General features: G+C 31.6%; 2 protein-coding genes and 1 pseudogene across 2 annotated transcripts; all 3 read right to left on the bottom strand.

Moving 5' to 3' along the window:
* Window positions 1–33: 33 nt before the first annotated feature.
* Window positions 34–4,362, bottom strand: LOC125855664 (uncharacterized; annotated as a pseudogene).
* Window positions 4,363–5,758: 1,396 nt separating this feature from the next.
* LOC125856800 (ras-related protein Rab7) lies at window positions 5,759–14,099 on the bottom strand. The gene is made up of 7 exons (XM_049536430.1): window positions 13,900–14,099; window positions 13,730–13,756; window positions 13,385–13,484; window positions 13,154–13,300; window positions 12,696–12,776; window positions 12,399–12,541; window positions 5,759–6,154 (listed from the first exon to the last, which is right to left on the bottom strand). Exons 1-7 carry the CDS (start codon window positions 13,950–13,952, stop codon window positions 6,091–6,093), a joined length of 615 nt encoding a protein of 204 aa, XP_049392387.1. The 5' UTR covers window positions 13,953–14,099; the 3' UTR covers window positions 5,759–6,090.
* Window positions 14,100–15,738: 1,639 nt separating this feature from the next.
* On the bottom strand, window positions 15,739–18,878 carry LOC125855294 (probable WRKY transcription factor 51). Its single transcript, XM_049535005.1, has 3 exons — window positions 18,433–18,878; window positions 17,994–18,140; window positions 15,739–16,149 (listed from the first exon to the last, which is right to left on the bottom strand). Exons 1-3 carry the CDS (start codon window positions 18,795–18,797, stop codon window positions 15,966–15,968), a joined length of 696 nt encoding a protein of 231 aa, XP_049390962.1. The 5' UTR covers window positions 18,798–18,878; the 3' UTR covers window positions 15,739–15,965.
* Window positions 18,879–25,063: the final 6,185 nt, after the last annotated feature.

The following is a 25,063-nucleotide window of genomic DNA, read 5'->3' as shown; positions in this document are numbered from 1 at the left end:
AGTGGGCACAAAAGAATGGCTATGGCCGGAGAGTTATGATACTGTTGCAGGAATATTAGGCGGAGCAAATATAGCATACATTTCCTTAGCATGCACAGCTACCTCTTTGCTCCGTCTATGAAACTGCCTCGGAAATGCCCTGGAAGTATCTGTAAAACAGAACAAAGATGATTTCAGTAAATAGCTGTGGAAATATAGTATCTGAATGTAGAGGGATGTAGGTTCACTATCTCGCTAGCCAAATGCTCATTTCCACAGTCACTATATCGTTTGTAGTCTATGGTCAATCAGGTTGTCATTACTCAACTAAATTATTTTCCCATCGCTATATCTCAATGGCATCTTCCCTAATAACACATGAAAAGAACTATTAGTTGAGTGACTTTGAGATTATAAAAGAAAGTAGAGTGACTCTATGTGAGAGGAATCGTTAGTTGAGTGACTTTCTGTGAGAAGAATCATCAGTTGAGTGACCATTTGAGATATCATCTCGGTACAACTTTAACTAGGACAAGGATATCAGGGGAGGTAAGTTTTTCTTCTTAAAAAAAGCAGTAGTACAAGCATTATTGTTGCAACTGCAGAGTCAATAGGATGTAATATCTTCTTAATTTGCTTTTTCACAGGGATGCACACGAAATCTATGTCATAACGAGGAGAAGACGCCTAAACAGATGGTGCACAAACTTGCCTGTTGTGGCTACTGAAAAGAACAAGGTAGACGGGATCTTCAGATGAGAGACTGAAAAGCTGAAGAGCAATATAGGCACATGTGATGGGGCTGAGGAAATCAACATAAAACATGAATTAGATATAAATATAGTCCCAAAAAAAAAACTATTGTAATATATCATATTTTGCTCTCACCCATATAGAGCAACAAAAAAGATGACATATCGATGAAGCTAACTGCAAACTGATACCATTTATGCATTATATTAGAATAAATACAACACCAAAATGTACCTGCCACACAAAATAATTGGTATTATCCAAAAAGCTGCACTTAGCCTACTTGATTCCTTATATGCTACCCAGACCTGAAAAAAATCACATGAAAAATCCTAACTGATGATTTTGTAACATAGTATTGTATTTCACAAACTTTTGACTACCTTATCAAGCCACAGAGAGAAGAAATCTTCTTAATACCAGTGAGATTAAGAGCAAAGGTAGCTAAACAATGAAAAACTTACCGAGAGAGCAATAACAATGACGAAGTAATCAATTAGTGTTGCTGACATCCACCTGCACAGATATTGACCTCTTAAATTGCATGTCAAAGAAAGTTTATATAGGCTGATGTATGAGGATGCACATGTATCACTTCATCACAAACTCGTGAAGTTTGCTTTTCAGAGAACTTTCAAAAAAAATTGCAAATGATAGATCGCAGCTCTTTGGACAAAGAAGAAATCAATTTTCAAGGGATGGAGATAGGAAATGCTAATACTGTTTTCCTGAATCTAGGACCTAAGAATGCCCTGTACATAATGAATCCCTGTAGTGGAAGAAGGAACTCACTTCAAATGTATTTCATAGGTAGATTATAAAAAACAAGAAGGGGACAATTAATACAAAAATTCTGGTTGAAATTTAATACTCTGAGGTAGAGGTAAGGTCTGCGGACATTCTACCCTAATAGAATCCACATTTTGTGGGATTATACTAGGTATGTTGTTTGACCAGGAAAAAACTATAATCAAGGTTGATAATATCTGATTAATAGTAGGAATAAATAAATAAATAAACAAATAACTTACGGAGTGAAAGCATCTCTGCGAAATGGAGAACCATAAGTTACAAGGATGTAAATCAGTGTCCCTAGCATCAGACTGCCCAAAGCAAGAGACAGAATTCTTGCAGTTTAAAGAGAATACTTCCTCCATTGTTCTGTTTCAGTCCTATATCACAAAATGTCATCAGATTATTATAAGTTAAGGTCATTTCCCGAAAGAAAACTAACACAAATAGCTGCCACTCTAACAAAATAGAAGATATTAGATATATCTAATATATAAACCAGGAACATCTTTAAAGTATTCGACTGGTAATTTCTCAAACGGAAATGGAGGATGCAACATTTCGTTGAACAAACTGGTTTTTTTTCTTCCTATAATTGAAAACTTCATTTTCTGAAATGGAGATTGAGGCATTTGAGCCGTAGTCTTCTTCAAACCAAAGGACAAAGTTCGATAAGCCAAAGAAAGTATCACATTTTACTTTCTTTGACTTAACCAATATGATCAATGAAGAGTAAAAAAGAATTAGCTTTTGATATAATGTTAAACTGCAGAACAGGCAATGTTCTTCCATTTCTTGAAATGTTGTGAACCACAGTTTACTAGATATTTTCACCGCTAGCCTACTCTGAACAAAGCAATAGACATGACACGAAACTGAGGCAAAAACAACAAGGATCAACTCTTGTTAACAACAATTTAACATTTGCACATAGATTCTCCAACTATGAACTATAACATCATTTCTTAATTGAAACTCTTCTCTCTTTCTTTTCCTGGTTTCCAAAGAGAGAGGGGGAAGGCAGAAACTATGAATAAAATACGAACTTCGAGCAAATATCTACTCACTTTTTCTGGCATTGTAATAGGACAAAGTAAACTGGATCCTGTAAAGATTCCTGAGTTGAAAGCTTCAGGAATTGCAATAGAATGTAGTAGCCACATATAGTAATGCTGTGAATAGGATAAAAAAAAACGTTATCGCCATGCATGAATATATAGTGTCAAACTGACAAACATTTTATGCATGATACTGATTGAACACTGTGAAAGACAATGACAGCATGGAATTCTGATGCCATACAAGAATAATCAAACTGAAAATCAAGATAGTCATCGTCGGTAAAGTTGTTTTATATACAGGAATAAGGGTGGCATACCTTCTAAAACATACTAGCAACACTGCCCAAGGTATTGCAGTAATCCAGTTTGCTTCCTTGTAGACAACCCAGGACTGATATGATAACACAACACCAAAACATGAGAGAATTGCTTTTTAGAAATAAGAGCAGAGAAACATAACAATATGCGATGCATTCTGGCCAATGTCTTGGAATAAAAAAATTGTTGACAAAGCAGTTGAAAACTAAAGGACCTTAAAGATGCTCCCCAGCAAAAAAAAGAGACAAAACGCGCAACTACAGGTTAGAATTTTATTAATCAATGTTTTGGTTAAACTGCAGGATGACATTCTACAGTAGCATTTGTAACAAGCACTTGGGCTCCTATGAAGTGCAACAGAAAAATCAAATCTCACCCTAAAGTTAAGGATTAAAAATTACAAACTGTAAGATGCTAGTTTTACTTTAGTATTGACAAAAACGTTAGAGACTCTTATTAAAGTGTAAATTTCCAGTTCTCAGTGGCAGAGTTAATGATAGACGGAAGATTTGGAGACAGATCTTAGAGTCTAAAGGCTTCAAGATGAGCAGGACTAGTTCAAAGTACATAGAGTGCAAGTTCAGTATAGCATCACAGGCGATGGATGGGGAAGTGAGGATTGATACATAAGTCATCTCCCAAGAGAGGAAGCTTCAAGTATCTTGATTCTACAATCTAAGGAAATGTCAAGATCGGATGTCACAGGGTGGATGAAATGGAGGTTGAACATTCAATGTCCTATGTGATAAGAATGTGTCATTGAGACTTAAAGCAAGTTCTATAGGGTTGTTGTTAGACCAATTATGTTGTACAATATGGAGTGTTGGCCAGTCAAGAACTCGCACATTCAGAATATGAAAGTAGCAAAAATGAGTATGTTTAGATGGATGTACGAGCATCTTAGAAGAGACAAGATTAGGAACGAATAAATACAAGGCAGAGTGGAAGTAGCCTCCGTGGTAGACTAAATGCAGGAAGCAAGGCTGAAATGGTTCGTACTAGTCAAATCTCTAACCTCTAACATAGTAGGTATATCAAATTCAAACATTATGTACGAAACTGTAGCAAATAAAATGCAATCAACTTCATAATTGAGAACACATATGAAACATTGAGAAGCTCAAAATTAATCATGACGCTACCCATATTAGAAACACATGGATGTAAGAATCTATCGTTGTCAACCTACAAGAATTCATCACAGTCATTTCAGATTATCTGGAAAGCAGATGGAGCTAATCACAAGTCAAAATCTCAATTTTTTTCAAGCTTAAGTAATTTGTTGTTAACCGTTTTCACAAAAATGAAATCCAAGTAGAATCAGTAAGAAAGAGAGAGAATACGGGGTTATGACGAACGAGAAGCCATCAATGGCGACAGTGTGGATTACGAAGCCTGTAACCAAACATCCCAATATGGCGAAGAGACATTTTAACGCAATTGCTAACGACGCTCCCATTTTTGTCTCAACTTCAAAATTAATTTCCTCTATTATTCCTTCATAATGTAAACAACAACATTCATCTTTCTTCACAAAATTTCCTCTCTTTCATCTTCTAGTCGTAAATGATGAAAACAACAATAATGATTATTATTTTTTTCCTTGATCTTTCTTCACCACATACATGGATTTTGACCATTAGTTTATTATTCCCTAATTACTAGTTCATTTTTCTTTTTTAATTGTTTTTTTTTGACGAATCAAATAAAGGATAAATTTTTTTTACCTATATACCCTGACCAAAAATAACTTTTTTTATTATACTTGACAAGCTCAAAAACCTAACCCCTAACGAAATTGGGTATTTTAAATTGAGAGTGTGTAATTTGATTTTTAAGTTTGTCATATATATCATCATCAAAATTAAAACTCTAAGGATATTTCCAACCTCGTTCTCTATTTTACTTTCGAAATATAAAAATTTCTATTTTTTCAGACCAACCTAATTCTTTATTTTACTCTCTTAAAGAATTTATTTCTATTTCATTTTCATTTTCATTTTCATTTTTACTTTCTTATTTCATAATGTAAATCATTTCCTTTTTTTAGCAAATAATCACCATATAATCTTCATGTAATATAAAATTTTATTTTTAAATTCTACATTTGATTTAAAATTATGTTTTATTCTAAATTTCTAAATATTATAAATTGCAACAAATATTTTATACAATACATATTAATTATTAACGAACAATTCAAGTAAAAGTGAAATCATTGATAAATACAATTACATAATAAATATTGCATCATCATAAAATTTGTTTTAATTTTACATAAATATTCAACTTTCAAGATTATTACGTTGCTCTCATAAATGCTCTATTAATGCACTATGGAGTTCAAAATATGCAACTTTTTATCCTTATTTTTTTTATGTATAGCTATAAATTGTTTAAACTAACAATTTCATTTTGTGTATCCAATTATTTAGTATACTAATTTACTTTCCCTATTCCATTTTGAACTATTGCATCAAGTATTTTCATGTTCATTAAAAAAGTGTAGTTAAACAATTTATCACTATAACATAAAAGTGGATTGTTTAAATTATCATGTAAATTTTGTGCATTCTTCATAGTGAAAAATATACATACATTTGACCCTTTCACCAAAATATCATGCATTACACAAAAGAAAAAAAACATATTTTGTGATTCGCTCTGTGCATGTAGAAAGCAAATCAATTTTTGAGGGGTATTCAACTAATAGTTACTTATTATTTTAGAATTTCTTTCATTTCAATTTTCTTCAACAAAATAAATGAATGATTCTCTGAAATAATAAAAAATCAAATTCATTTCTTTTTTTTTTTGGTTTTACATGTAATTTAGGTGAATAAGCACAGTAGCAGTTACCAATCCAACAAATTATTATACGTAGACGTAGAAAAATACATACAATAAAATCCAACCACCCAATGGAGTAAAAAAAAAAAATGCACAGTTACAATCTTTGTCAAAGCCAACTGCAATACTAAGTGAAATCCTCCTGAGTTTGTCTACCTCCAGTATCTGAAATGTAACAAAAGATGTTTCTTCTCCCAAAACAACACTGAAGAAATAAAATAGTAGTATATAATAGAGGGTACAAAAGAATGGCTATGGCCGGAGAGTTATGATACGGTTGCAGGAATATTAGGCAACAACATGGATTAAGTATGGCACTCCAATTGCTACATCTGCCTTAGCATGCACAGCCACCTCTTTGCTCTGTCTCTGAAACTGCCTCCGGAATGCCTTGGAAGTATCTGTAAAACAGAACAAAGATGCTTTCAGTATATACAGGTCATACATCAGAGATACTTAAGTTTTGAGCTACCACAGAATCCCACAAAGGCTAAAGAAAAACAAAAACATTAAGATGTACTATATCTATGATAAACTGACGCTACTCCCTCACTTCTTTCTGATCCTATATTCTGTAGTGAATAGACAGTTTCTCCGTTAAGCCAGCATAATCAACTCTAAGATATCACATTATCGTCTCTATTAGACAGTATCAGATTTTTAGGCAGGAAAATTAGTGACACCAAACAAAGTCACTACTAAGTTAGACCTCCCAAACCAACATTAGGTCAGACACAAAATCCGTTGAGCACATCTAGTTGACAACCCTACTTTTTGAGTCAATCATCAAAAGTCAGCCTGTCACCCCAAGATCAAAATCTAGACAAGTTCTCAAAATTTACCAAAATGCATGATAGAATTAGATTCAAAAGAGCTAACAAACTTCAAACTGAATAGGGCTAAAAAGTGTATCACTTCATCTAGTAGAATAAGGTTCATATGCCCGTCTAAGATCAAGAAACAAGACAGAAATAATGTAAGATCATTACACATAAAGAAGGACAAATGGATTTATAAGTCCATTGATTTTATCAGCATTAACTCAAGGACTGTAGCATTCAACCAGAAATAAAGCTTGAAAAACATCAGAAAAGCATTTATGAGTCTATTGTTTTGCAACCGGCGTCACCTTTGCAAAAGCATCCTATTCTAAACTAGTAGGTCCTAAAATATATCACCCAATCAATCAACAAAGCCGTTATCCCAAATTAGTTGGCGTTGCTGATGTGTATCTTCTATATTCATTCCACTTGTTAGCACTATTTCATTCTTGGGGAAAGGGTCAAAAATACCCCTCTACTTTCATTTATTAGTTAAGTTTTTCACTAGTTATACTATAGGGATAAAGAGACGGGACAAATATGTCTCTGCCATTACCAAAGTATGAAAAAATACCCCTCTTTTTAACGGTTGTCCACATGGCCTGACATTTGAGTGAGGTGGATGCCACCTCACCGCCAAGTTTTTATTGTTTTTCTCTTTCTTCTTTTTCTTTTTCCTTCTCTTTCTTCTTCACAAACGTTTTTTCTTCTTCTCTTTTTCCAATGGCATCCATCACTTTCCCATAGCTATATCTCAATGGCATCTCCCCCAGTAACGCATGAAACTCACCATTTCCTCGGTGCTCTATTTCTTCTCCCTGGAGCTCCGATTTTATATCTGTTCCCTAAAACACCACAATCCTTCTTCAATACCTCACCAAATTTCCATATCCAATAACAGTAAAAGCACTATTATCATTACCCCCCAAATAGTCATTACTTTTGCTCATATTTATTTCTAATGAAAGGAAAGTTTCTTTCTGTAGCGTCTATAAGGATAGCCATCTGCGTGTTCATTTTATTTTTCTTTGATATCTATTTTTCAGAGAATCGAACTTCAGACTTCCGTTGCCATATACAAGGAAGAGTTTTGGAGTTTTAGTGTTATTCCTTTCCTGAAGGTACCATTTTCAGATTTTATTTTATTATTTTTTTGATAGCAGAGAAATCCGTATGTGACCCGCCCTTTGGACCAATGATAGCCTTCTAAATTCGGTGCACAACGGGCCCGCCCCTCTACCCTTCTCCACTTAAATACCGGGCTTCGCTTTGCATGGTGTGGGGCTTGAACCTGTGACCTAAGCCACAAATCCTCCACCTTTTGCCACTCGAGCTAGGCCTTGGGGGCTGTACCATTTTTAGATTTTATTTCATAATAGTTGTGTTTGATGCATATGTATCTATCAATGAACCTTCTTTTTTTGTTTTTTTCCTGATTTTTAATTTTTTGGGTTATTGGATTTTGGTAATACCGAGAGAACGAGGTTCTTATGAATGAGGAAAAAGGGAATTGGTGAGTTTCATGGGTTATCGGGGAAGATGTTATTGAGGTATAGCTAAGGGAAAGTGATGGAAGCCATTGGAAAAAATAGGAAAACAAAAAAAAAGTTTGTGAAGAAGAAAAGTAAGAAAGAGAAAAGGAATAGGAAAAGAAGAAAAGGAAAAAGAATGAAAATATGGCGGTGAGGTGGCATGCCATGTGGTGTTGACCTCACCCAAATGTGAGGTATGTGGACAACCGTTAAAAAGAGGGGTATTTTTGCATACTTCGGTGTAAATATTTGGCCCTATAGTATAACCAGGGACAAACTTAGCCAGTAGATGAAAGAAGAGGGGCAAAATTGCCTTCTAGGTAAATTAGGAACTTTCTAAAACTAGAGATTCATCAAATTCTCACACTTATCCCTATCCAAGCATAATGTCTTTTTTATCAAAAAAAAGTATTTATCAAAAAAATATTGGAGAATACACTTGACCTTCAATCTCATCGTCATCAATTGTATGAGGATTTCCAAAGAGGTTTATAATATCTTGAACTCGGTGTTTTTAAAAGCAAAAAATGCAATCATATGAAAAGATTCATTGAACTTGAACTGAAAAGTGAGAAGTGAAACGCATCACCAAAATGTAATCAAGATAGCTAACTTTAGCATCTCGTATACAATAATGTGGATATAATCCAACTATCCAAAATTGAGACTCAAGGAGCATGTCACTTCTCATTTGGATCACTTTGTGCATCATAAATTTAAGCACACACTTCTCTGAAGTGCATTGTTTTACTTGTGAAACAATAAACCGTTGCTTCCCGTCGTCTCATTGTTTTAAGCGACAAAGCAGGGGCTTTAATGACACAGCCTAAGTACTTAATTCAGCGACTAAGCTTTTGGTTTGGATGCTCAAATCCTTCCGCATGGAACCCAAACATTGGTCAGCCCTTTTGCACAATTATCTTCTCTCTACTTACTGTAATGCTCTGAGCTTCTTTCTTTACTCATCCCATTGAGCCACTTTAAGCTTTTTTCTCTCAACCCATCCCATGGAGTTGCTCTATGCTTCTCTCTTTCACAAATTCAGCCCATAGAATCACTAACATTGCTCCAACCCAATGTTAGCTTGTTGAGCCTGTTAGACTGAGTGAGAGTCCAACATTGGTTGGGAAATGGGTTAGTGGTCTTCTAATATAGACTCAGCTAATTCTCCTTTCAAGAGCTATATTCTGAGGTTGAGTTAGGCCCGAGGGCCATATCTTCACATGGTACTAGAGCCAAGCCCATCTATACTTGAGCCCTCAATATTATATTCAGCATGCTCCAATTGGCGGTTTGGGCGTGCAGGGGGGTATTAGAGTGGGTTGAAGTCTCACATTGTTTGGAAAATGGGCTAGTGGTCTCCATATATGGACTTGGTCAATCCTCACTTCAACAACCAGTCTTTTGGTTGAATTAGACCCAAGGTCGTATCTTCACACTAATTTGCCTCCCCCTACTCGACCTACTCATGTTGAGCCTCCTCTCTATCTCCCTAAAAACAACAACATACCTAGTATAGTTCCACAAGTGAGGTCTGTGGAGGGTGGGTGTAAGCAGACCTTATCCCTAAAGAGTACCCAAATTGAAAGAAACAGAAAAAGAATTTTCAGTCGATGCGTGTAAACCGTAGAACTGGGTTACACATCTAAGACGGTGTTAAGAGGACACACTTGTTCCTCACTGATTGTACAAGTGTATCCAAGGGGTTCAGAGTTTCCTGGGTCACTGTACTGTTGCCTTAAGGTTTTGGCTTGGATGCTCAAAATTCTTCCACAAACATATAACATTAATTTTAACTAGCTAGTACCTGTATGGATCTTTTGCTACTGGGTAACTCTATTCACCAATGCTTGCACATATTTGCTGCAATTTGAGCTTATATGGTTCTACCCACTTCATAGACCACTAGGCCACACCTTTTGATGCATAATTAGGAATATGTCTTCTTTCACACCCATCTTACATTCAGTAGACCGTTAAAGGAACTCATTTTCTATAGTGTTCATTCTATCACAGTTCACCAAATTTTGTGCCAAATGAGCTATGAGTAAACAGCAGGCAGTGCTGTCCCTACTCAAGAAGGGGCCTTTCACTCTGTAACAGGTGTTTCTTTGCAATAGTTCCGGAGAGCAGGAGCCATATATTTCTGTTCTGTAGCTTTACCTGACAGATGTGGTCTTTGTTCACAAACCTGTTTGGGGTAAAGCAGGCCACGGATGTAAGGAAGACCCTAATATGCTGGCAAGGGCAGAAGGTCGATAAGAGATACATAGAGGCTTGGAAGACTATTCTTATGTGCATCATTTTGGACAATTAGACTGTGTGGCTAGAAAAAAAAAGTAGATGCTTTGAAGGAAGAATAAATATATTTCCTTTGTAAAGTTTACTGTCTACAAAATCTATATTTTTGATGTAAAAGCAACATTCTAGAGAAGATGTCGCAATTTTTGGGATCGTTGAGTCAATAAGGAAATCATAAATTCTGATCTCTTGTACTTCCCCTGGAACCCTCTTGGTACTGTTTAACCTTTACCTTATCAAAATAAAAAGGAGTCACAGAGACAAGGATGCAAAGAAGCAGTGTTCAGAGCTATTTCAGATTCACCACCTAAGCAGGATTTATTCATCTCCCTAGCATGATAGGTTGGAACCTTCACAAGAGCTATGGTACAGTCTTGCTCTTCGTCTATATGTGCAATAGATCAAAGTTAGTTTCTGCAAAACATATCTCTTACAAAAGGCCAACAAACACACTTTCTGATAAGTATTATCCTGCCTACTTATTCCTCTCCTGAGCAATGTTTATGCTATAAACCTTTTGCTGTTTTTCCAAGATTTAAAGTCCTAATCATCAATTGGGTCTACTGGAAAAGACTTTCTTGCAGAACATTATCATTGCTATGCTGTGGTGAAGATTCATTTCATATTATCCCTGATTTAATGTCTTCACAAAAAGAAAAACTGAGATGGACCACAAAATGGTTCTGAAAATAAATCACCTGATATTGGCGTATTCTTTTATACGTAATTTGTTTCTATATCACCAGCACCAAGAAGGTGGTTAGGGTCAACTATAAAATACTATACTGCTTATCTAATGGACTAAGGCGATTCATGACAACTTACATATAATATACAGCAGTGCAGCATCCCAAAGACTCCTCCTAACTATGCTAAAATACTATGCTACTGCTCTATTTTTCTTTTTGGTAAGTCAAACACTGATTTCACAGTCTTGTTATCACATTTTCTGCCACTAATGGATTTTAGACTTCAAAATCTTCCCTTACGAGAGATGTTCTAATGTCTACTTGTCTAGTCTTCATATAACTCTCTCCTGCATAATTTTCCATGTGATAGATATCATAAACTAGACATGAAAGTAAGGAGAATCTCTATGATTAAAGAGATATCTTTTGCATGCAACAAGAAGAGAGTTCCTTAGATGGACCTTGGGCAGTTTTTCTTGGAAATGGTTTTTCGAGAACCTTCCCCAAAATGTTATATGGAATTAAAGAAAAACAAACGTGCAAGAATAGTTGTTGTTTTAAAGTTACAATGGTTAGTTTAAACCTAAAATAATTCTTAGCCTGTTGTTTGGTTTATCTGTTAATGATTTAATATGTTGTGCCTTTTTTCTTCTAAAACTTTTTGAGAAAATAAAACCAAACAAACATTTCAAATGTGTTTAAAATGACACAAGTCATTTCCAAGGAAAATCTTATCTTGGAAAATAAATTCTAGTGCTCGATTGATGAGTGAAAAGTACATTTTGAAAACAATATATTAAAGATTAATAATAATCTTAGTAAATCTGAAAGTGTTTTGATGAGATTTGAGTATTAAGATTAATAACAGTATCTTAAGTATAAGCTGATGTAAGTGATATGAAGTTTAAAGTCCAGATAGTTTTAGGGTAAATCACTTCCGACCGTAAATTAGGGAGGTCATTTTTCCCCCATTATATGTTCTGTCAACTGAATATCAGAAAATGACTTTCTCATGAAAAACATTATCCTAAAAAGTGACTTCTGTCACACTCCCTTCCAGAAATTTTTTTAACTCCTGAGTATCCCCTTAATGTTAGTTTCATTGTACTCCACTAGCAAACATTCTTGTACATTCGAGGGGTCACATGTTAGAGTAAATTCACTTAACACCTTCAGGCTCATCCCTTGAGTTAGCTCATCTTATTATTAATGCAAAGTTTCAAGGTATGTAAGCACCATATCACATAAAAGCAACAAACAACAGTGAGTTGTTTATATTCATGAAAATTCACAAAAACTCACATATCCTGCTCGTGCTCATTGGCCAAGGCAGTTTTTGCAATAGACAAGAATGCAGCATCAACATTTATATCCTCTTTTGCTGATGTCTCAAAGTAAGGTATCCCTTTTGAAGTACACCACTCCTTCGCTTTCTTCTCAGAAACCTGTTCAGCATGCAAAAGACAAATCAGTCACAATTATTGCAGAGAGAGAACATATTGAAGAAAAGGAAACTTCCATAGAGGATCAATCAAGAGCAAGAGGTACACACAATCCAGAGACCATAATTTGAAAAGTCTACTGCTACCATTGCCTTACCACTCGGCTATTTCCACCATCTATATCAATCTTGTTCCCCAGTAATATGAAAGGAAATGTTTTAGGGTCTGGCGGATTAGCCTGCATATCAATAAATTATGTTGGTTAACATGGATCGCAACTTATCTTAGTTCCACAATCAACAAGACAATATTTGCATGAGGAAATGATGATACATTCCAAAGTTATAACAGAAGTAGTCCAATTAAGATTTTAATGTAAAAGCTTATACGTGAAACTCTATAAATGCACAACATAATCCCAAATCTTTTACCTATCAGGATCTTAAACAGGAAAACAATGCAGGGATTAATTAGTCTCAGAGGCGTTTAACTAAGCGTCTCAGTTGATAACATGACTCTTAGCAATGTATAAGCACTAAGCAGTCAGGATACCCTAAGCTACTAAATAAGAAAAATCACTGAACCAAACGAATCCACAGAGAATAATCACCCAACCTGTTTGAGAAATTCTTCATGCCAATTGTCAAGGTTATCAAAGGATCGCATTACATTAACATCATAGACCAAAACACAGCAATCTGCACCTCTATAAAATGCAACCCCAAGACTCTGGAATCTCTCTTGACCAGCCGTATCCCATATCTACCAAACCAGAACACAAACACATTGAGTAAATGCATAATTCCATAAAACATTTTTCACAATATTAATAGCCAAGAAACCCACTTGGAGTGTAACAAGCCTGTCATCAATTTGAAGCTCCTTTGTCACGAAATCAGCTCCAATTGTAGCTTTATATTGCTGACTGAACTTCTTGTGTACATATCTTTGCTAACCGTCAAAGACCCACATTCACAACTATTTTAATTATAAGAAAAAAACACAATGCACTCCTAAACAGTAATCATAACAAATACACAGTAAATAAAAGAACCCAAAACAAGAATACAAATACATACTCATAAGTTAGCTAAATTCTGAAAACTGAGATACTCGTAAAACCCAATTCATTATTTCAACAAAAAATTAAACTTGACCTTCAACAATTAGCAATGTCGTAGAAAAGGATACTGATTCATTAATGACGTTTTACCAACCCTGTAAACCAAAAAAAGGGAGAAATTATATTAGCACTAAATACTCCAATTTATTTCCCAAATGACTAGCCGGAGATCAGAAATTTCTCAAATTTGTAAAAAAAAATTGGAAATGAAGATTGAGAAGAGGAAAAGGGATCGTACCCACTATCGCCAAGGACGATAACTTTAAGCAAGGTTCTTCTACGAATAGACATGGCGAAAGAGAAATCAAAAGTGAACCCTGTTTTTTCCCCTTTTGGAATTTGGGAATTTCAAATCTGGGTTGACAATTTTCAGAAGAAAGAGGATTGTAGAGAGAGAAAGAGAAACCAGAGAAAAGCGGCGCCAATTTCGATATTTTTCAGACACCATTTGTTGGGGTGTTTTGGACATCATAATGTAAATTAGTGTAATTACTATTTTTGTAATTACGGAAACAAATCAAATTACAAAAAAAAAATGATTACTTACGACTTCCAACGTAGATAATCTATCATAATGTAAGCATATTAACGAATTAGTGAAATTGTTATATAGGTATAAATTTGAAAAAGTAAATATATAAATGGCTAGGCGCAATGTATTAAAATTCTGTACTTTTAAAAGTTTTTCTTATTTTATATAAGGTAGAATATGAAATAAGAACATGTCTATTAAGAATAGTAGAACAAGTTTGATATTAAGAATAATAGAAACATGTGTATTAAGAATCATAGAAAAAGTCTAATAAAAATGTTGATACATTTTTATACACTTATATATGTATTGTTATGCAGGTGTAAAATAAAAAATGTGTATATGTAGGCGCAAGGTGTTGAATTGTATATTTTTGAAAGTTTATTTTATTTTACTTGGGATAGAATATGAAATAAAAATATGTGTATTAAGAATAATAGAAAAAGTCTATTTAAAAATTAAAAAAATCCTTTAAGTAAGAAGCTACTGTGTGACAATTTTATTCATTATTAATCATCGGATAACAATTATTTTATTATTAATCATCATAAAATAATCCTTATATCATTAATTATCGTTTAAATATTTTTATTTTATTTTATTAATCTCTATATAACTTGACGGCAAATCAAGTGGCCCGTTAATGTCACTGTGGTGAGCCCACGGTTATTGTCAAGTTAAAGTTGAGAGATACTAACATTATTGCTATTAAATTTGAAGATATATAATTATATAATTGTATGTCTTTTGATTAATCTAATTTACAAAATCAGTAAATATAATATATACAATATTATTCATCATAAAAATCAATTATCACTCTGAATTGTGATAAATGAAAACAAAAACTCACATTATTGTTTACTTCCGTGAAAGAGAAATAGAGAATATATGAAGGTAATTGGAGTAGTTGTGATGACAGAGGTTTGTGGTGTTGTAGTCGATGGCGCAATAGTGATTGTTAATTGTGATGATGGAGTTGATCGATTAATAATAGTAGTTGAAAGCGACTGAAAAATGTGGTAGTTGATAATGGTGTTGGTGGTGATTGGCAATGGTGCACCCTAATTGCGATGGTGGATATAGTTGGTGATAGGAATTGCCGCAATGGTAATAGTGGTTGAAGGTGATGACGACAGCGTCAACAACAGTGGATATAATGGTAAATTAGTAGCAATTAATAATATTGGTTAGCAGTGATGATTGTGATAGCAAATGTGGTTGGTCGTTAGTGAACAATAATGGTGATGGTTATAGTGACAGTTGATGATTGATGGTTATGGATGAAGTGATGATAAAATTAAGATTTGATTCGAGATCTTAATAATTAGGACATATTCGGACCAAATAATTTTAATAGAAATAAATGTACTTAATGACCTTAGACTCAAACTCCTATTAAATACAAGGAAATAAAACCTAATTAATATGTAACCTCCATAATAATTGACAAATTTGTCATCGCTAATAAATTACATAAACAATATTTCTTTTATACTACTATCAATATATATATATATATATATATATATATATATATATATATATATAACTTATAAGTTATTGAACAATAGATATTTTGTAAGTATAAATAAAATAACAACTAACAACATAATAATATCTCTATATTACACATGATTATATACCACAAGTGAGTGATTAAAAATACTTATATTTTCTTCCTATAAATATAAATAATTGTACATAAATAGAACAACAAACAATATTTCTTATAAAATTAATAAAAGTCTTGATTATTCTCCTCAAGAAGATCAATAGGAAGAAGATGATTCATTCAAAAAGTTGTTTGCTGACTTTTCATTGCAGTAAATGATAAAGGGACTTTCATGATTGTGTCTTCCTTCATATGTAGTCATCAAATATCTTGAATCATTTCCGTCTCTTTCTACCTTTTTCTTTACTTTGCAATCTCCACTTGAACACTTGTAGTAATTCCTATTTAATTTCCCCAATTTGTAAACAAATTATTAGTATATTTTTACCTTTTTTTTCATCCCATACTTCAATTTCAAATAAGGTTGTGACTTGTGACGACTATAAAACAACAATATTTTCAGTATAATCCTACTATAAGTGAAGTTTGAAAAATGTAGAAAGTATTGTGGGGTAAAGAGAGTGTTTTTGATAAACGTTCAACTCAAACAAAGTGTAATCAAAGCAGAAATGAATGAAAAATAACGACAACAAAATAGTAAGATAATCAAATGAAGCAACAAAATAAATAAATTCTTAAAGTTCACGTCACATCACTTCAATTAAGTCCATCTCGGTGCACTATTATTCGATTTATATAACAATAATATATATTATACAAGTTCTCTATATTTTCAATTGAAGTACAAGTGTACAACTCTCAAAACATATTAAAAAAGTACTCCTGATGAACCAAAAAAGCTACTAATAAAGTAACATAATTAAAATTTAATTATATTTAATTAAGTATCATTTATATTCTATTTTTCAATCAGGTTTACATGAATTTAAAAAAATTGTAAGTCTTTCGATCTAAATTCCTTTCGTGTGATTTAGGTAAGTTACGAAATTAATAAAATGAATGGTTGTCAAAGTAGGTCAAAAGAATCTAAAATATTTTGGAATAAATTTGAAGGTAACCGACAAGAATAAATGCATCATATATCTGCATAAATTAATGGTGGACTTACTAGTCAAGTCTTCAAGATAGCCATTGTAAATTAACAAGTAGATCGTCAAGAATATTTTCTTTTTATTCTTTAAGTTCGTTTGGATTAGCTGATTATAAATAACTTATCAATTTAAAGTATCAAAAAATATTCTTAAATATTAAAGATTTGTTTGTTACGAAAAAAGATATTTGTTTTGAAAGATGATTTGTAGAATGATTCTAGTTCATAAGTGAAGGCGTGAAGCATTATTTCCTCATGGCCAACGATATCTAGGAAATAAGTGAATTTTTAATTTATTTTTTGTGTTAGCTATGTAAATAAAAAATATTATTTTAAATACGTTTATATATAATCTAGATAAATATTATGGGGGTAGGGATAGAGGTGGAGGTAGTGACGGGGTAATGGGGATAGAGGATACAAGGATGGGGAAGACGAGGCGTATTAACAGGTGGGTGGATATGTTAATCAATGTAAAATGTTACTTGTGGAATTTATTTCTCTATTTCATAAAAAAAAAAAATAAGAAACTTATTTTCTTAAAGAAAATATTATTCAAGAATTTTAACTAATCTAAACATAAAAAAGATTTTATAAACTCACTTTTTTAATAAATAAACAACTATTTATTTGGATAATAAGCATATGTTTAGTTTTTTGGGGATGAAAGAATATTTTCATAATCAGGTGACTCAATAGAGCAGTCTAATTAGACCATAAGATATAGGACCACTATATATTATATATTAAATATATTTTCTCAATCTATATTCTATACATTTTATGTCTCTTGCTAGTTCTCTCTCTAGATAGGCCTACTACAGAAAAAAGTTGAATTTCAATCAATTAGTTTGAGATTATGATTTTACTAATTGTATGTTTAGTAAGTAAACATATATCAAAGGCTTCTAGCTAGCTAGCACCCAATAATTGGCTTTTGTTATATTTAGTGTTTCTAAAATAATCCGAGAATATATATATATCTTTCTAAAATAGTCCACCTTTAAAAGCAAATATAGTAAATAATAAATAATACAAAAATAGAGAATCAAGAAATAATCAAGACTTAGTTTGAGCCAAAACATTATAATTTATTTAATTGATGTAAATCTAAGCATCTAAAATAGTGTTTACCTTAGATTTATGTTGGTTTTCACTTTCTTTTTCCCATATTTCCTCCATTTGTATCCATCATCCAAGGTCTCAAGTTGTGTCTTTGTTCTAAAAGTAATTGCATGTTTTTCACCTTTCTTTTCTTTCTCAATCCCCATGCTTGAATTTCTTTAGAAAAGAAGCAAATCAAAATCAAACAAACAAGTAAATAATAAATAAATAAACCATCAAAATCATTGAATAATTATCAATACTTATTATAATTAATTACTCTATCTACTTATTATAGAGATGGAACTACAACTTCGATTTCAGGTTCAACAAAACTCAAAAGTTATAGCTAGATCCACTTTAAGTATAAATAATTAAGTCAGAATCCAATAGCATGCATTTTTTACTATTCATAATGGTAAACTCAAAATCTTAACTCCAACTTTGTCTACGTAATTCAGTGACTTACTCATGATTCATGTGAACATGTGTTGGTGTGGCATCAAATGAACTAGCTGATGATGAGTTTCCACTAGTACTATAGGTACTAGTACTTATCTCTTGTTTCATGAAGGGATTTTCTGAAAAAAATGAAGCATTATTGTAGCTATTATTTGAGTAATTGGAATAATATTCTTGATCACCATCAACTAACAAATCAAGAAATGAAGTGTCATAATCTTGATACTTATTATTATTACTATTGTTATGGCCATAATCTTGATTCATGTTGATGAGAGGATCATGAAAAGCAAAAGAATTAGGGTTTATAGTTTGATAATGTTGATGAGAAATGACATTTGTTGTTTCTTGGAAAGTGGAAGAGGCAAACATGGTCTAATATTATTATTTTTGAGAAGAAAGACTTTAGAGAGTCTTTGATAGAATAGATGATATATGTGGTTTGTGTTGATTATAAAGTGATATATACTATGGTTTTATATAGTCTATTTTAGATTGTGGTGAATCTTTGGCTTTGGATTTGATGAGCTTTCTTACCACCTTCCTAGTAGTATCTATGGAGTTTCTCAAGTTACTTTTTTAAGTGTCATTCATCTTATGTCATCATATGACGAAATAATAAATAAGAGTATGATCTCCGTCCTAATTTATATGATACAGTTTGACTTGAACATGGAGTTTAAGGAAAAATAAAGTTTTTGAAATTTGTGACCTAAAATCAGTCATAGATATTTATGTGATCATAAATCATTTCATTAAGGGTAAAATAAATATTTTACAGTTAAATTGTTAGAGTATTACCTATAGAACTCTATTAGTCTTTTAAAGCTGATTTAAAAGAAAAGTGAGTTATATAAGTTGAAAAGGAGGAAAAACAAAGTTTGAAACTTTTTTTTGTTCCTATTGAGTAAAAAAGTATACTAAAATCATATTTGGACATACAAAAATCTTCTCTTTTTTTCAAAGAACATTTTTAAACCATGTTTTGTTAGTTTTGGAAGATGAGTAATTCAGGTGAAAAATTCCCCTCACTTACAAAACTTTGATTTTATTTATAAATGAAAAACGCATGTCTAAACATAATTTTAATTTTAAGTTGAATATTTTTATCATCAAATATTACTCAATTCATATTTGCACGCTTACTTACTTGTTCAAATATTTTTGAAAAGTTGAAGATTTTACTGAAATGAAACTAGTTATTTAGTTGAATAAGATACAATTTCATTAAGAAATTCTAAATATATCACTTGAAATTCAAATAGTGAAAAATATTGTACTAATTATGAGCAAATTAACTAGGACTTGGAAATATTAAAATATTATTTATGTCTAAAGGGATTTTAAATTAGTAAAAAAGGATATGAATATATACCATTAATATTAGAATTTGATGCTTTATCCCGTTTACACAAATATAGGTTAGTCATCTAATAAGTGTCATTCTACTTGTGTCATTATATGATGAAATAATTAAAGAAACAGGGGAAGTTTGGAATATTTTTTGTCCATAACTGATTACAAAATTATTATGTCATGGACTTAAATTTGCTTGATAAATTATTGTGTTTTTTTTTTTGTCCATAATTGGTTTAAAAATTATTATGTTATACTTGATAAATTATTATTTTCTTGTGATCGATATATAAGTAAAAATATATTATTTTAAAATATTTGAATATAATTTAGATACATACTATGCAAGAGATGGGGGCAGGAGTGTGTGGTGCTGGGTATAGGGGGGTAAGGGATGGAGTAAAGATAAAGTGTGTTGGAAGGAACAAGACAGAATCGCACTGAAACGTCACAAACTACTTTTTTCACATTTCATATTTTTTTAAAATTTTTTTTATACAAATCTCATAATGTTAAGAGCTAATTACATTTTATCCTTGTTCTATCCTAAATTACAAAAAATTCTTAAATTTATAGGATCTCGGTTGGATACATCAGGAGGGATATATACGAGAGGAGCAGAATGAATCCAATAAGGGATAGAGATGTATACGAGAAGAGATAGATGTATCCGACAAGAAATACACGGACCATGGTGTATGTAGACTGTAGTATACAAAATTTGGGCTCAAATTCACAAGAGAGTCGACTGATCTGGTACGACTGGCCCAGCCCAATCATATTAATAAGAAAAATATTGCTTTTACATATTACTCTCTCCGTTTCTTTTTAATTGTCATGTTAGTTTTTAGAGAGTCAATATGACTAAATTTTAAATCTAAATTAGATTATATTAATTCATATTTTAAAACAAAAATTCAGATATCCAAAAAATATATGAAAAATACTACAAATTGCTTCATATCTATATGGTAAAAAATTATATCTTTAAATGTTAGTCAAAGTCCATATTGTTTGATTCTCGAAAAGGACACTATCACTAAAACAACGAAGGGAGTACTCCCTCCATCCGCTTTTAGTTGTCACGATTTGCTTTTTTATATTCAAACTATAAGAATTGAATCACATTTTACAATGCATTTTTTCATCATATTAATTTAAAAAACTTACAATTTATAGTACTTTTCGTATAGTTTTTGAATATCTAATTTTTTTTTGTTTAAAATATTGAATTAATGTAATTTAATTTAACTTTGAACTTAGTCAAATTGACTTTTAAAAAATATGACATGACAATTAGAAATGGATGGAAAGAGTATTACTTAAAAATGGAAAAAATAAGAGATAATTGACCTTCTGCTAGCTGTTCTGATCAATTCTTTGTCATAAATTGATATTAGTTAATGATAAAAGAAACTGAGCTTATCTAGGCAACACACGTTTTTGACTTTACTGATCAATTTGTTGAAAAAAGAAAGAAAGAAAAAATCAACTCTATTTACTTTCAATTGAAAAATTAAAGTCCAAAATGAGTCATGACATATGTCACTAACATATCAGAATAATCTTTTATTTGTGTTCACTTGAATATTTCTATTCATGTTAGTTATTATTATTTCTATTTTATGAGCATTTTATAGTGTTATATTATTGTCTTGTCGCATTAAATTATTGGAAAAGATATAATTATTTTATAAACATTTTCCTATTAGTTAAATAAAAAACCGACAAAAAGTATCTTATTAATTTAACTATTGAGTAACATATTTAAAAAAATAAAAAATCAATAAACCAAACTGATTATACATAAAATCAAACCTGAGTGATCCACACCCGTGTGCATTTATTTTTTAGAGAGATGATTAGGCCATTACTCCATGACTCCATCGGTATAATTTTCAACTTAGAGTAATATATTTGGTCAAAAGGTTCTAGACATGATAATAGGATAATTGGATTGACTAATTTTGTGGAAGTTATGAGGATTGGCCACCCTTAAATAGGATGATTTTAGTCTATGCACTAAAATTAGAAAAATTCAAGGAATTAACTCAGTTTTTATGGATGAATAAAGACCTCACATGTAAAAGTTACACTGTTTTTTGTTGCTAAAAGTAGTGTGACAAATAACCAAAAACGTACCAAAAAATATGAGCACAAATTGGACTCGATATGTCATATAAATAATTAATTGTGAGCTATAGTCTATAAATGTTGGGTATTAAAAGGTGTGAATGGAAAATGAAGAGTTGCGACTTTTATGAAAAGTTGCGACTTTGATGAAAAGTTGCGACTATTATGAAGAGTTGTGACTTTTATCAAAAGTTGCGACTTTTATCAAAAGTTGCGACTTTCATGAAAAGTTGTCACTTTTATGAAAGGTGGTGACCTTTCCGAAAGATTGTGACTTTTCAAAGGTTTGTGACCTTTCCGGTAAGGCACAATAAGAACATTTTCACACTACCCTCTGTTTTCTATAAATTGAGGGATTTCCTCTCATTTTAATAGAATTTTTTCTGGACTTCTTCTACTACTAAATCTACTATTCTAAGTGTACTTTACTGTCGTTCAGTGGCTCGCTGACACCAGCGTTTTGGGTATCAATACACTGGTGATTGAGATCATTCTATCCTGGGAGGACATATTCCAAATCAAACCTCGGATACTAGAGGGGAATAATTTCCTTAAGGGGACACTGTGCATTCAGTAAAGTACACTTAGAATAGTAGATTTAGTAGTAGAAGAAGTCCAGAAAAATTCTATTAAAATGAGAGGAAATCCCTCAATTTATAGAAAACAGAGGGTAGTGTGAAAAGGTTCTTATTGTGCCTTACCGGAAAGATCACAAACCTTTGAAAAGTCACAATCTTTCGGAAAGGTCACCACCTTTCATAAAAGTGACAATTTTTCATGAAAGTCGCAACTTTTGATAAAAGTCGCAACTTTTGATAAAAGTCACAACTCTTCATAATAGTCGCAACTTTTCATCAAAGTCGCAACTTTTCATAAAAGTCGCAACTCTTCATTTTCTATTCACACCTTTTAAATACACCTTTTAAAAAAGTACGAACTAGCGTGACGCGTTGTAAATAAAAAGTAAAATACTTAAATGTTGAAATCCTATGAGATGGAAATGAAATTATGTATGTGGGTTCGGTCGTACTCAGTTTCGTTTGAAATTCTAGTTAATGTCATTTTAAACTCTATAAAAACATTGATTAGTTTTTAAAAGTTGAGGTAAAAAAAAATTGACTTTTTTTAATGATTTAATACACGTTGTTCACCAAAGGAAACCTCTGAAATTAATAGGCGTTAGTTGACAATTACAAACAAATAACGCGCTTCAAAACCAAAGTAAACACTACATACGACCTAGTGAGTGCACATTTACATCAAAAGAAAATTCTTAGAAATAAAGATTATTAATTATATTAATGTCATGAACTGAGATAACACTAGAGAGTTGAACGATTGAGTTTTGATCCGTATTTTAAGTAATTTTTGAACAGGTCAATAACCCGTCTATTTAATTTATTATTTTAATCAATCTTGATTTGTCTAAATTTAGCTCAGTTCATTCATTTATCATCGGTCTAAACATGAATATTAAAAAGAACAAGATGTCAAACATGATTTAGAAAGTTAACTACGAGTATTTATGTATTGGTTACAAGTTACGATACATGATAATATATTATGAAACTAAGTTTTAAGATATTTATAAAAAGTGCTTACCCATCACAACTTAATATATAGTTAGGTAGTTAACCAGAGGTCTTGGGTTCAAGTCTTGGGTATGGATTTTTTTTTGTTGGGAGCGCCACCTCCGAACAGGTCCTGCAGTGCGCGATTCAGATTTAGTCTGAGCTCTGATGTGGGCTTCCAAACACCGGGTGAGGAAAAAAAAAGAATGAGTAATTCCTTTGTGATATAGAGTATATGTAAAATTAGACTAAATTTGTGCCTAGAGCTTAAATCAAGGGCTTCTTACATAATTGGCACAAAAAAAACTTCAACAAAATAGCTGCATTTATATATATACATGTGTAATGTATCAATAGTATATAAATATAGGGACGGACCCATTCAATTATCAAGGGGTGTCGATCGACACTGCTTCGTTGAAATTTTTTAGTATTATATATATAAAATTCTGAAAAAATCAAAATATACGTAGAAATAATATATATTAATTAATGACATATGTTGAACAAGTGAACTTTCTTAATTAGTTTACTGCAGGATGGAACAATCATTCTTTCAAGCGTATTTAGTTGAACTAAAATATAATTTGTATCCTATTATAGAAGTTTGGAATTGGACACAATAATAAATTGTTGTAGTTTACTTAGATTTGTGTTTTATCAATACGCTTTGAATAATGTTTGTTAATATAATATTGTTGTATCAATTATTTATTTTTAAATATTAATACCTCTTGAAAACAAATCTGTGTTTGCCACGATATAAATAGTAGATATATGATATAACAATATTTTGACGCACATTTTGACTTTACTAATCAACTACTCCATTTACTTTCGAGTTGAAGTAAACTTAGTTGACATTTCAATAAAGAAAAATCAAATCTCAATAGTGTGAAATATGTCATCAAGATGAAAGGAGATGTTAAAGGGACAGAGAGAAAATGTGCGTGCATGACTTTTTAGAAAAATAAAGAATTATTTTCTTTTATATATTTTCAATTTTTAGATAGATATAATAAACATACACTTTTAGAAATGGTGGATTTCTTCCGATCACGAATTAATGAGAAATTTGTGTTATAGAATATAATTTTTTCATCCAGTAGCTGATTGAATAAACACATGATAAAAAATAAATTCTTGCTGAAATACTGAGAAATTTCTAATTTTTTTTTCAACGTGAAATAACTATTTTTTTTCTCTCTCTCATTGATTCAATATAATTATAGTCATCAAACATTTTTCACTAGAAAGTTTCAATGAAAATATAGTACTTTTTTTTAGTAGTAATCCCAATAAGCAGGGTTAGAGCTAGAGGAGTAGAAGGAATCATTTGAATTTCTATGCTCCAAATTAATTTCATATTTATCATATTTATTTTTATTTTTTATTTTATATTTTATTATAGTTTATTTTTGAAATTCTGTCGGTGCTAGAATAATTAGAACACATGAAATAATATTATTTAAAAATTGATAACTGATAAAATTTACGCACATTACATGCCATCTTTCAATTGCTACCTTTATACATATTTATCTTTTAACAAATTTATAATTGTTTTAAAATCCCATT

This window comes from Solanum stenotomum, chromosome 2 (genome assembly GCF_019186545.1).
Source record: "Solanum stenotomum isolate F172 chromosome 2, ASM1918654v1, whole genome shotgun sequence".
NCBI classification, from domain to species: Eukaryota; Viridiplantae; Streptophyta; class Magnoliopsida; order Solanales; family Solanaceae; genus Solanum; species Solanum stenotomum.
Note: the sequence above shows the minus strand (reverse complement) of the source record. Positions and strands in the feature narration are given on the sequence as shown.

Bases quoted from the DNA above. Each gene is read 5' to 3' on its own strand.
- LOC125856800 (XM_049536430.1), bottom strand. From the start codon at position 13,952: ATGTCTATTCGTAGAAGAACCTTGCTTAAAGTTATCGTCCTTGGCGAT. The intron at 13,485-13,729 runs GTATCCTTTTCT...CGGTTAGCAAAG, and splicing joins AAAACGTCATTAATGAATCA to ATATGTACACAAGAAGTTCA. The intron at 13,301-13,384 runs GTGGGTTTCTTG...CTGGTTTGGTAG, and splicing joins ACAGGCTTGTTACACTCCAA to ATATGGGATACGGCTGGTCA.
- LOC125855294 (XM_049535005.1), bottom strand. From the start codon at position 18,797: ATGTTTGCCTCTTCCACTTTCCAAGAAACAACAAATGTCATTTCTCAT. The intron at 18,141-18,432 runs GTAAGTCACTGA...TCTTTTCTAAAG, and splicing joins CATGTTCACATGAATCATGA to AAATTCAAGCATGGGGATTG. The intron at 16,150-17,993 runs GTAAACACTATT...GAAATTAAATAG, and splicing joins AAAACCAACATAAATCTAAG to GAATTACTACAAGTGTTCAA.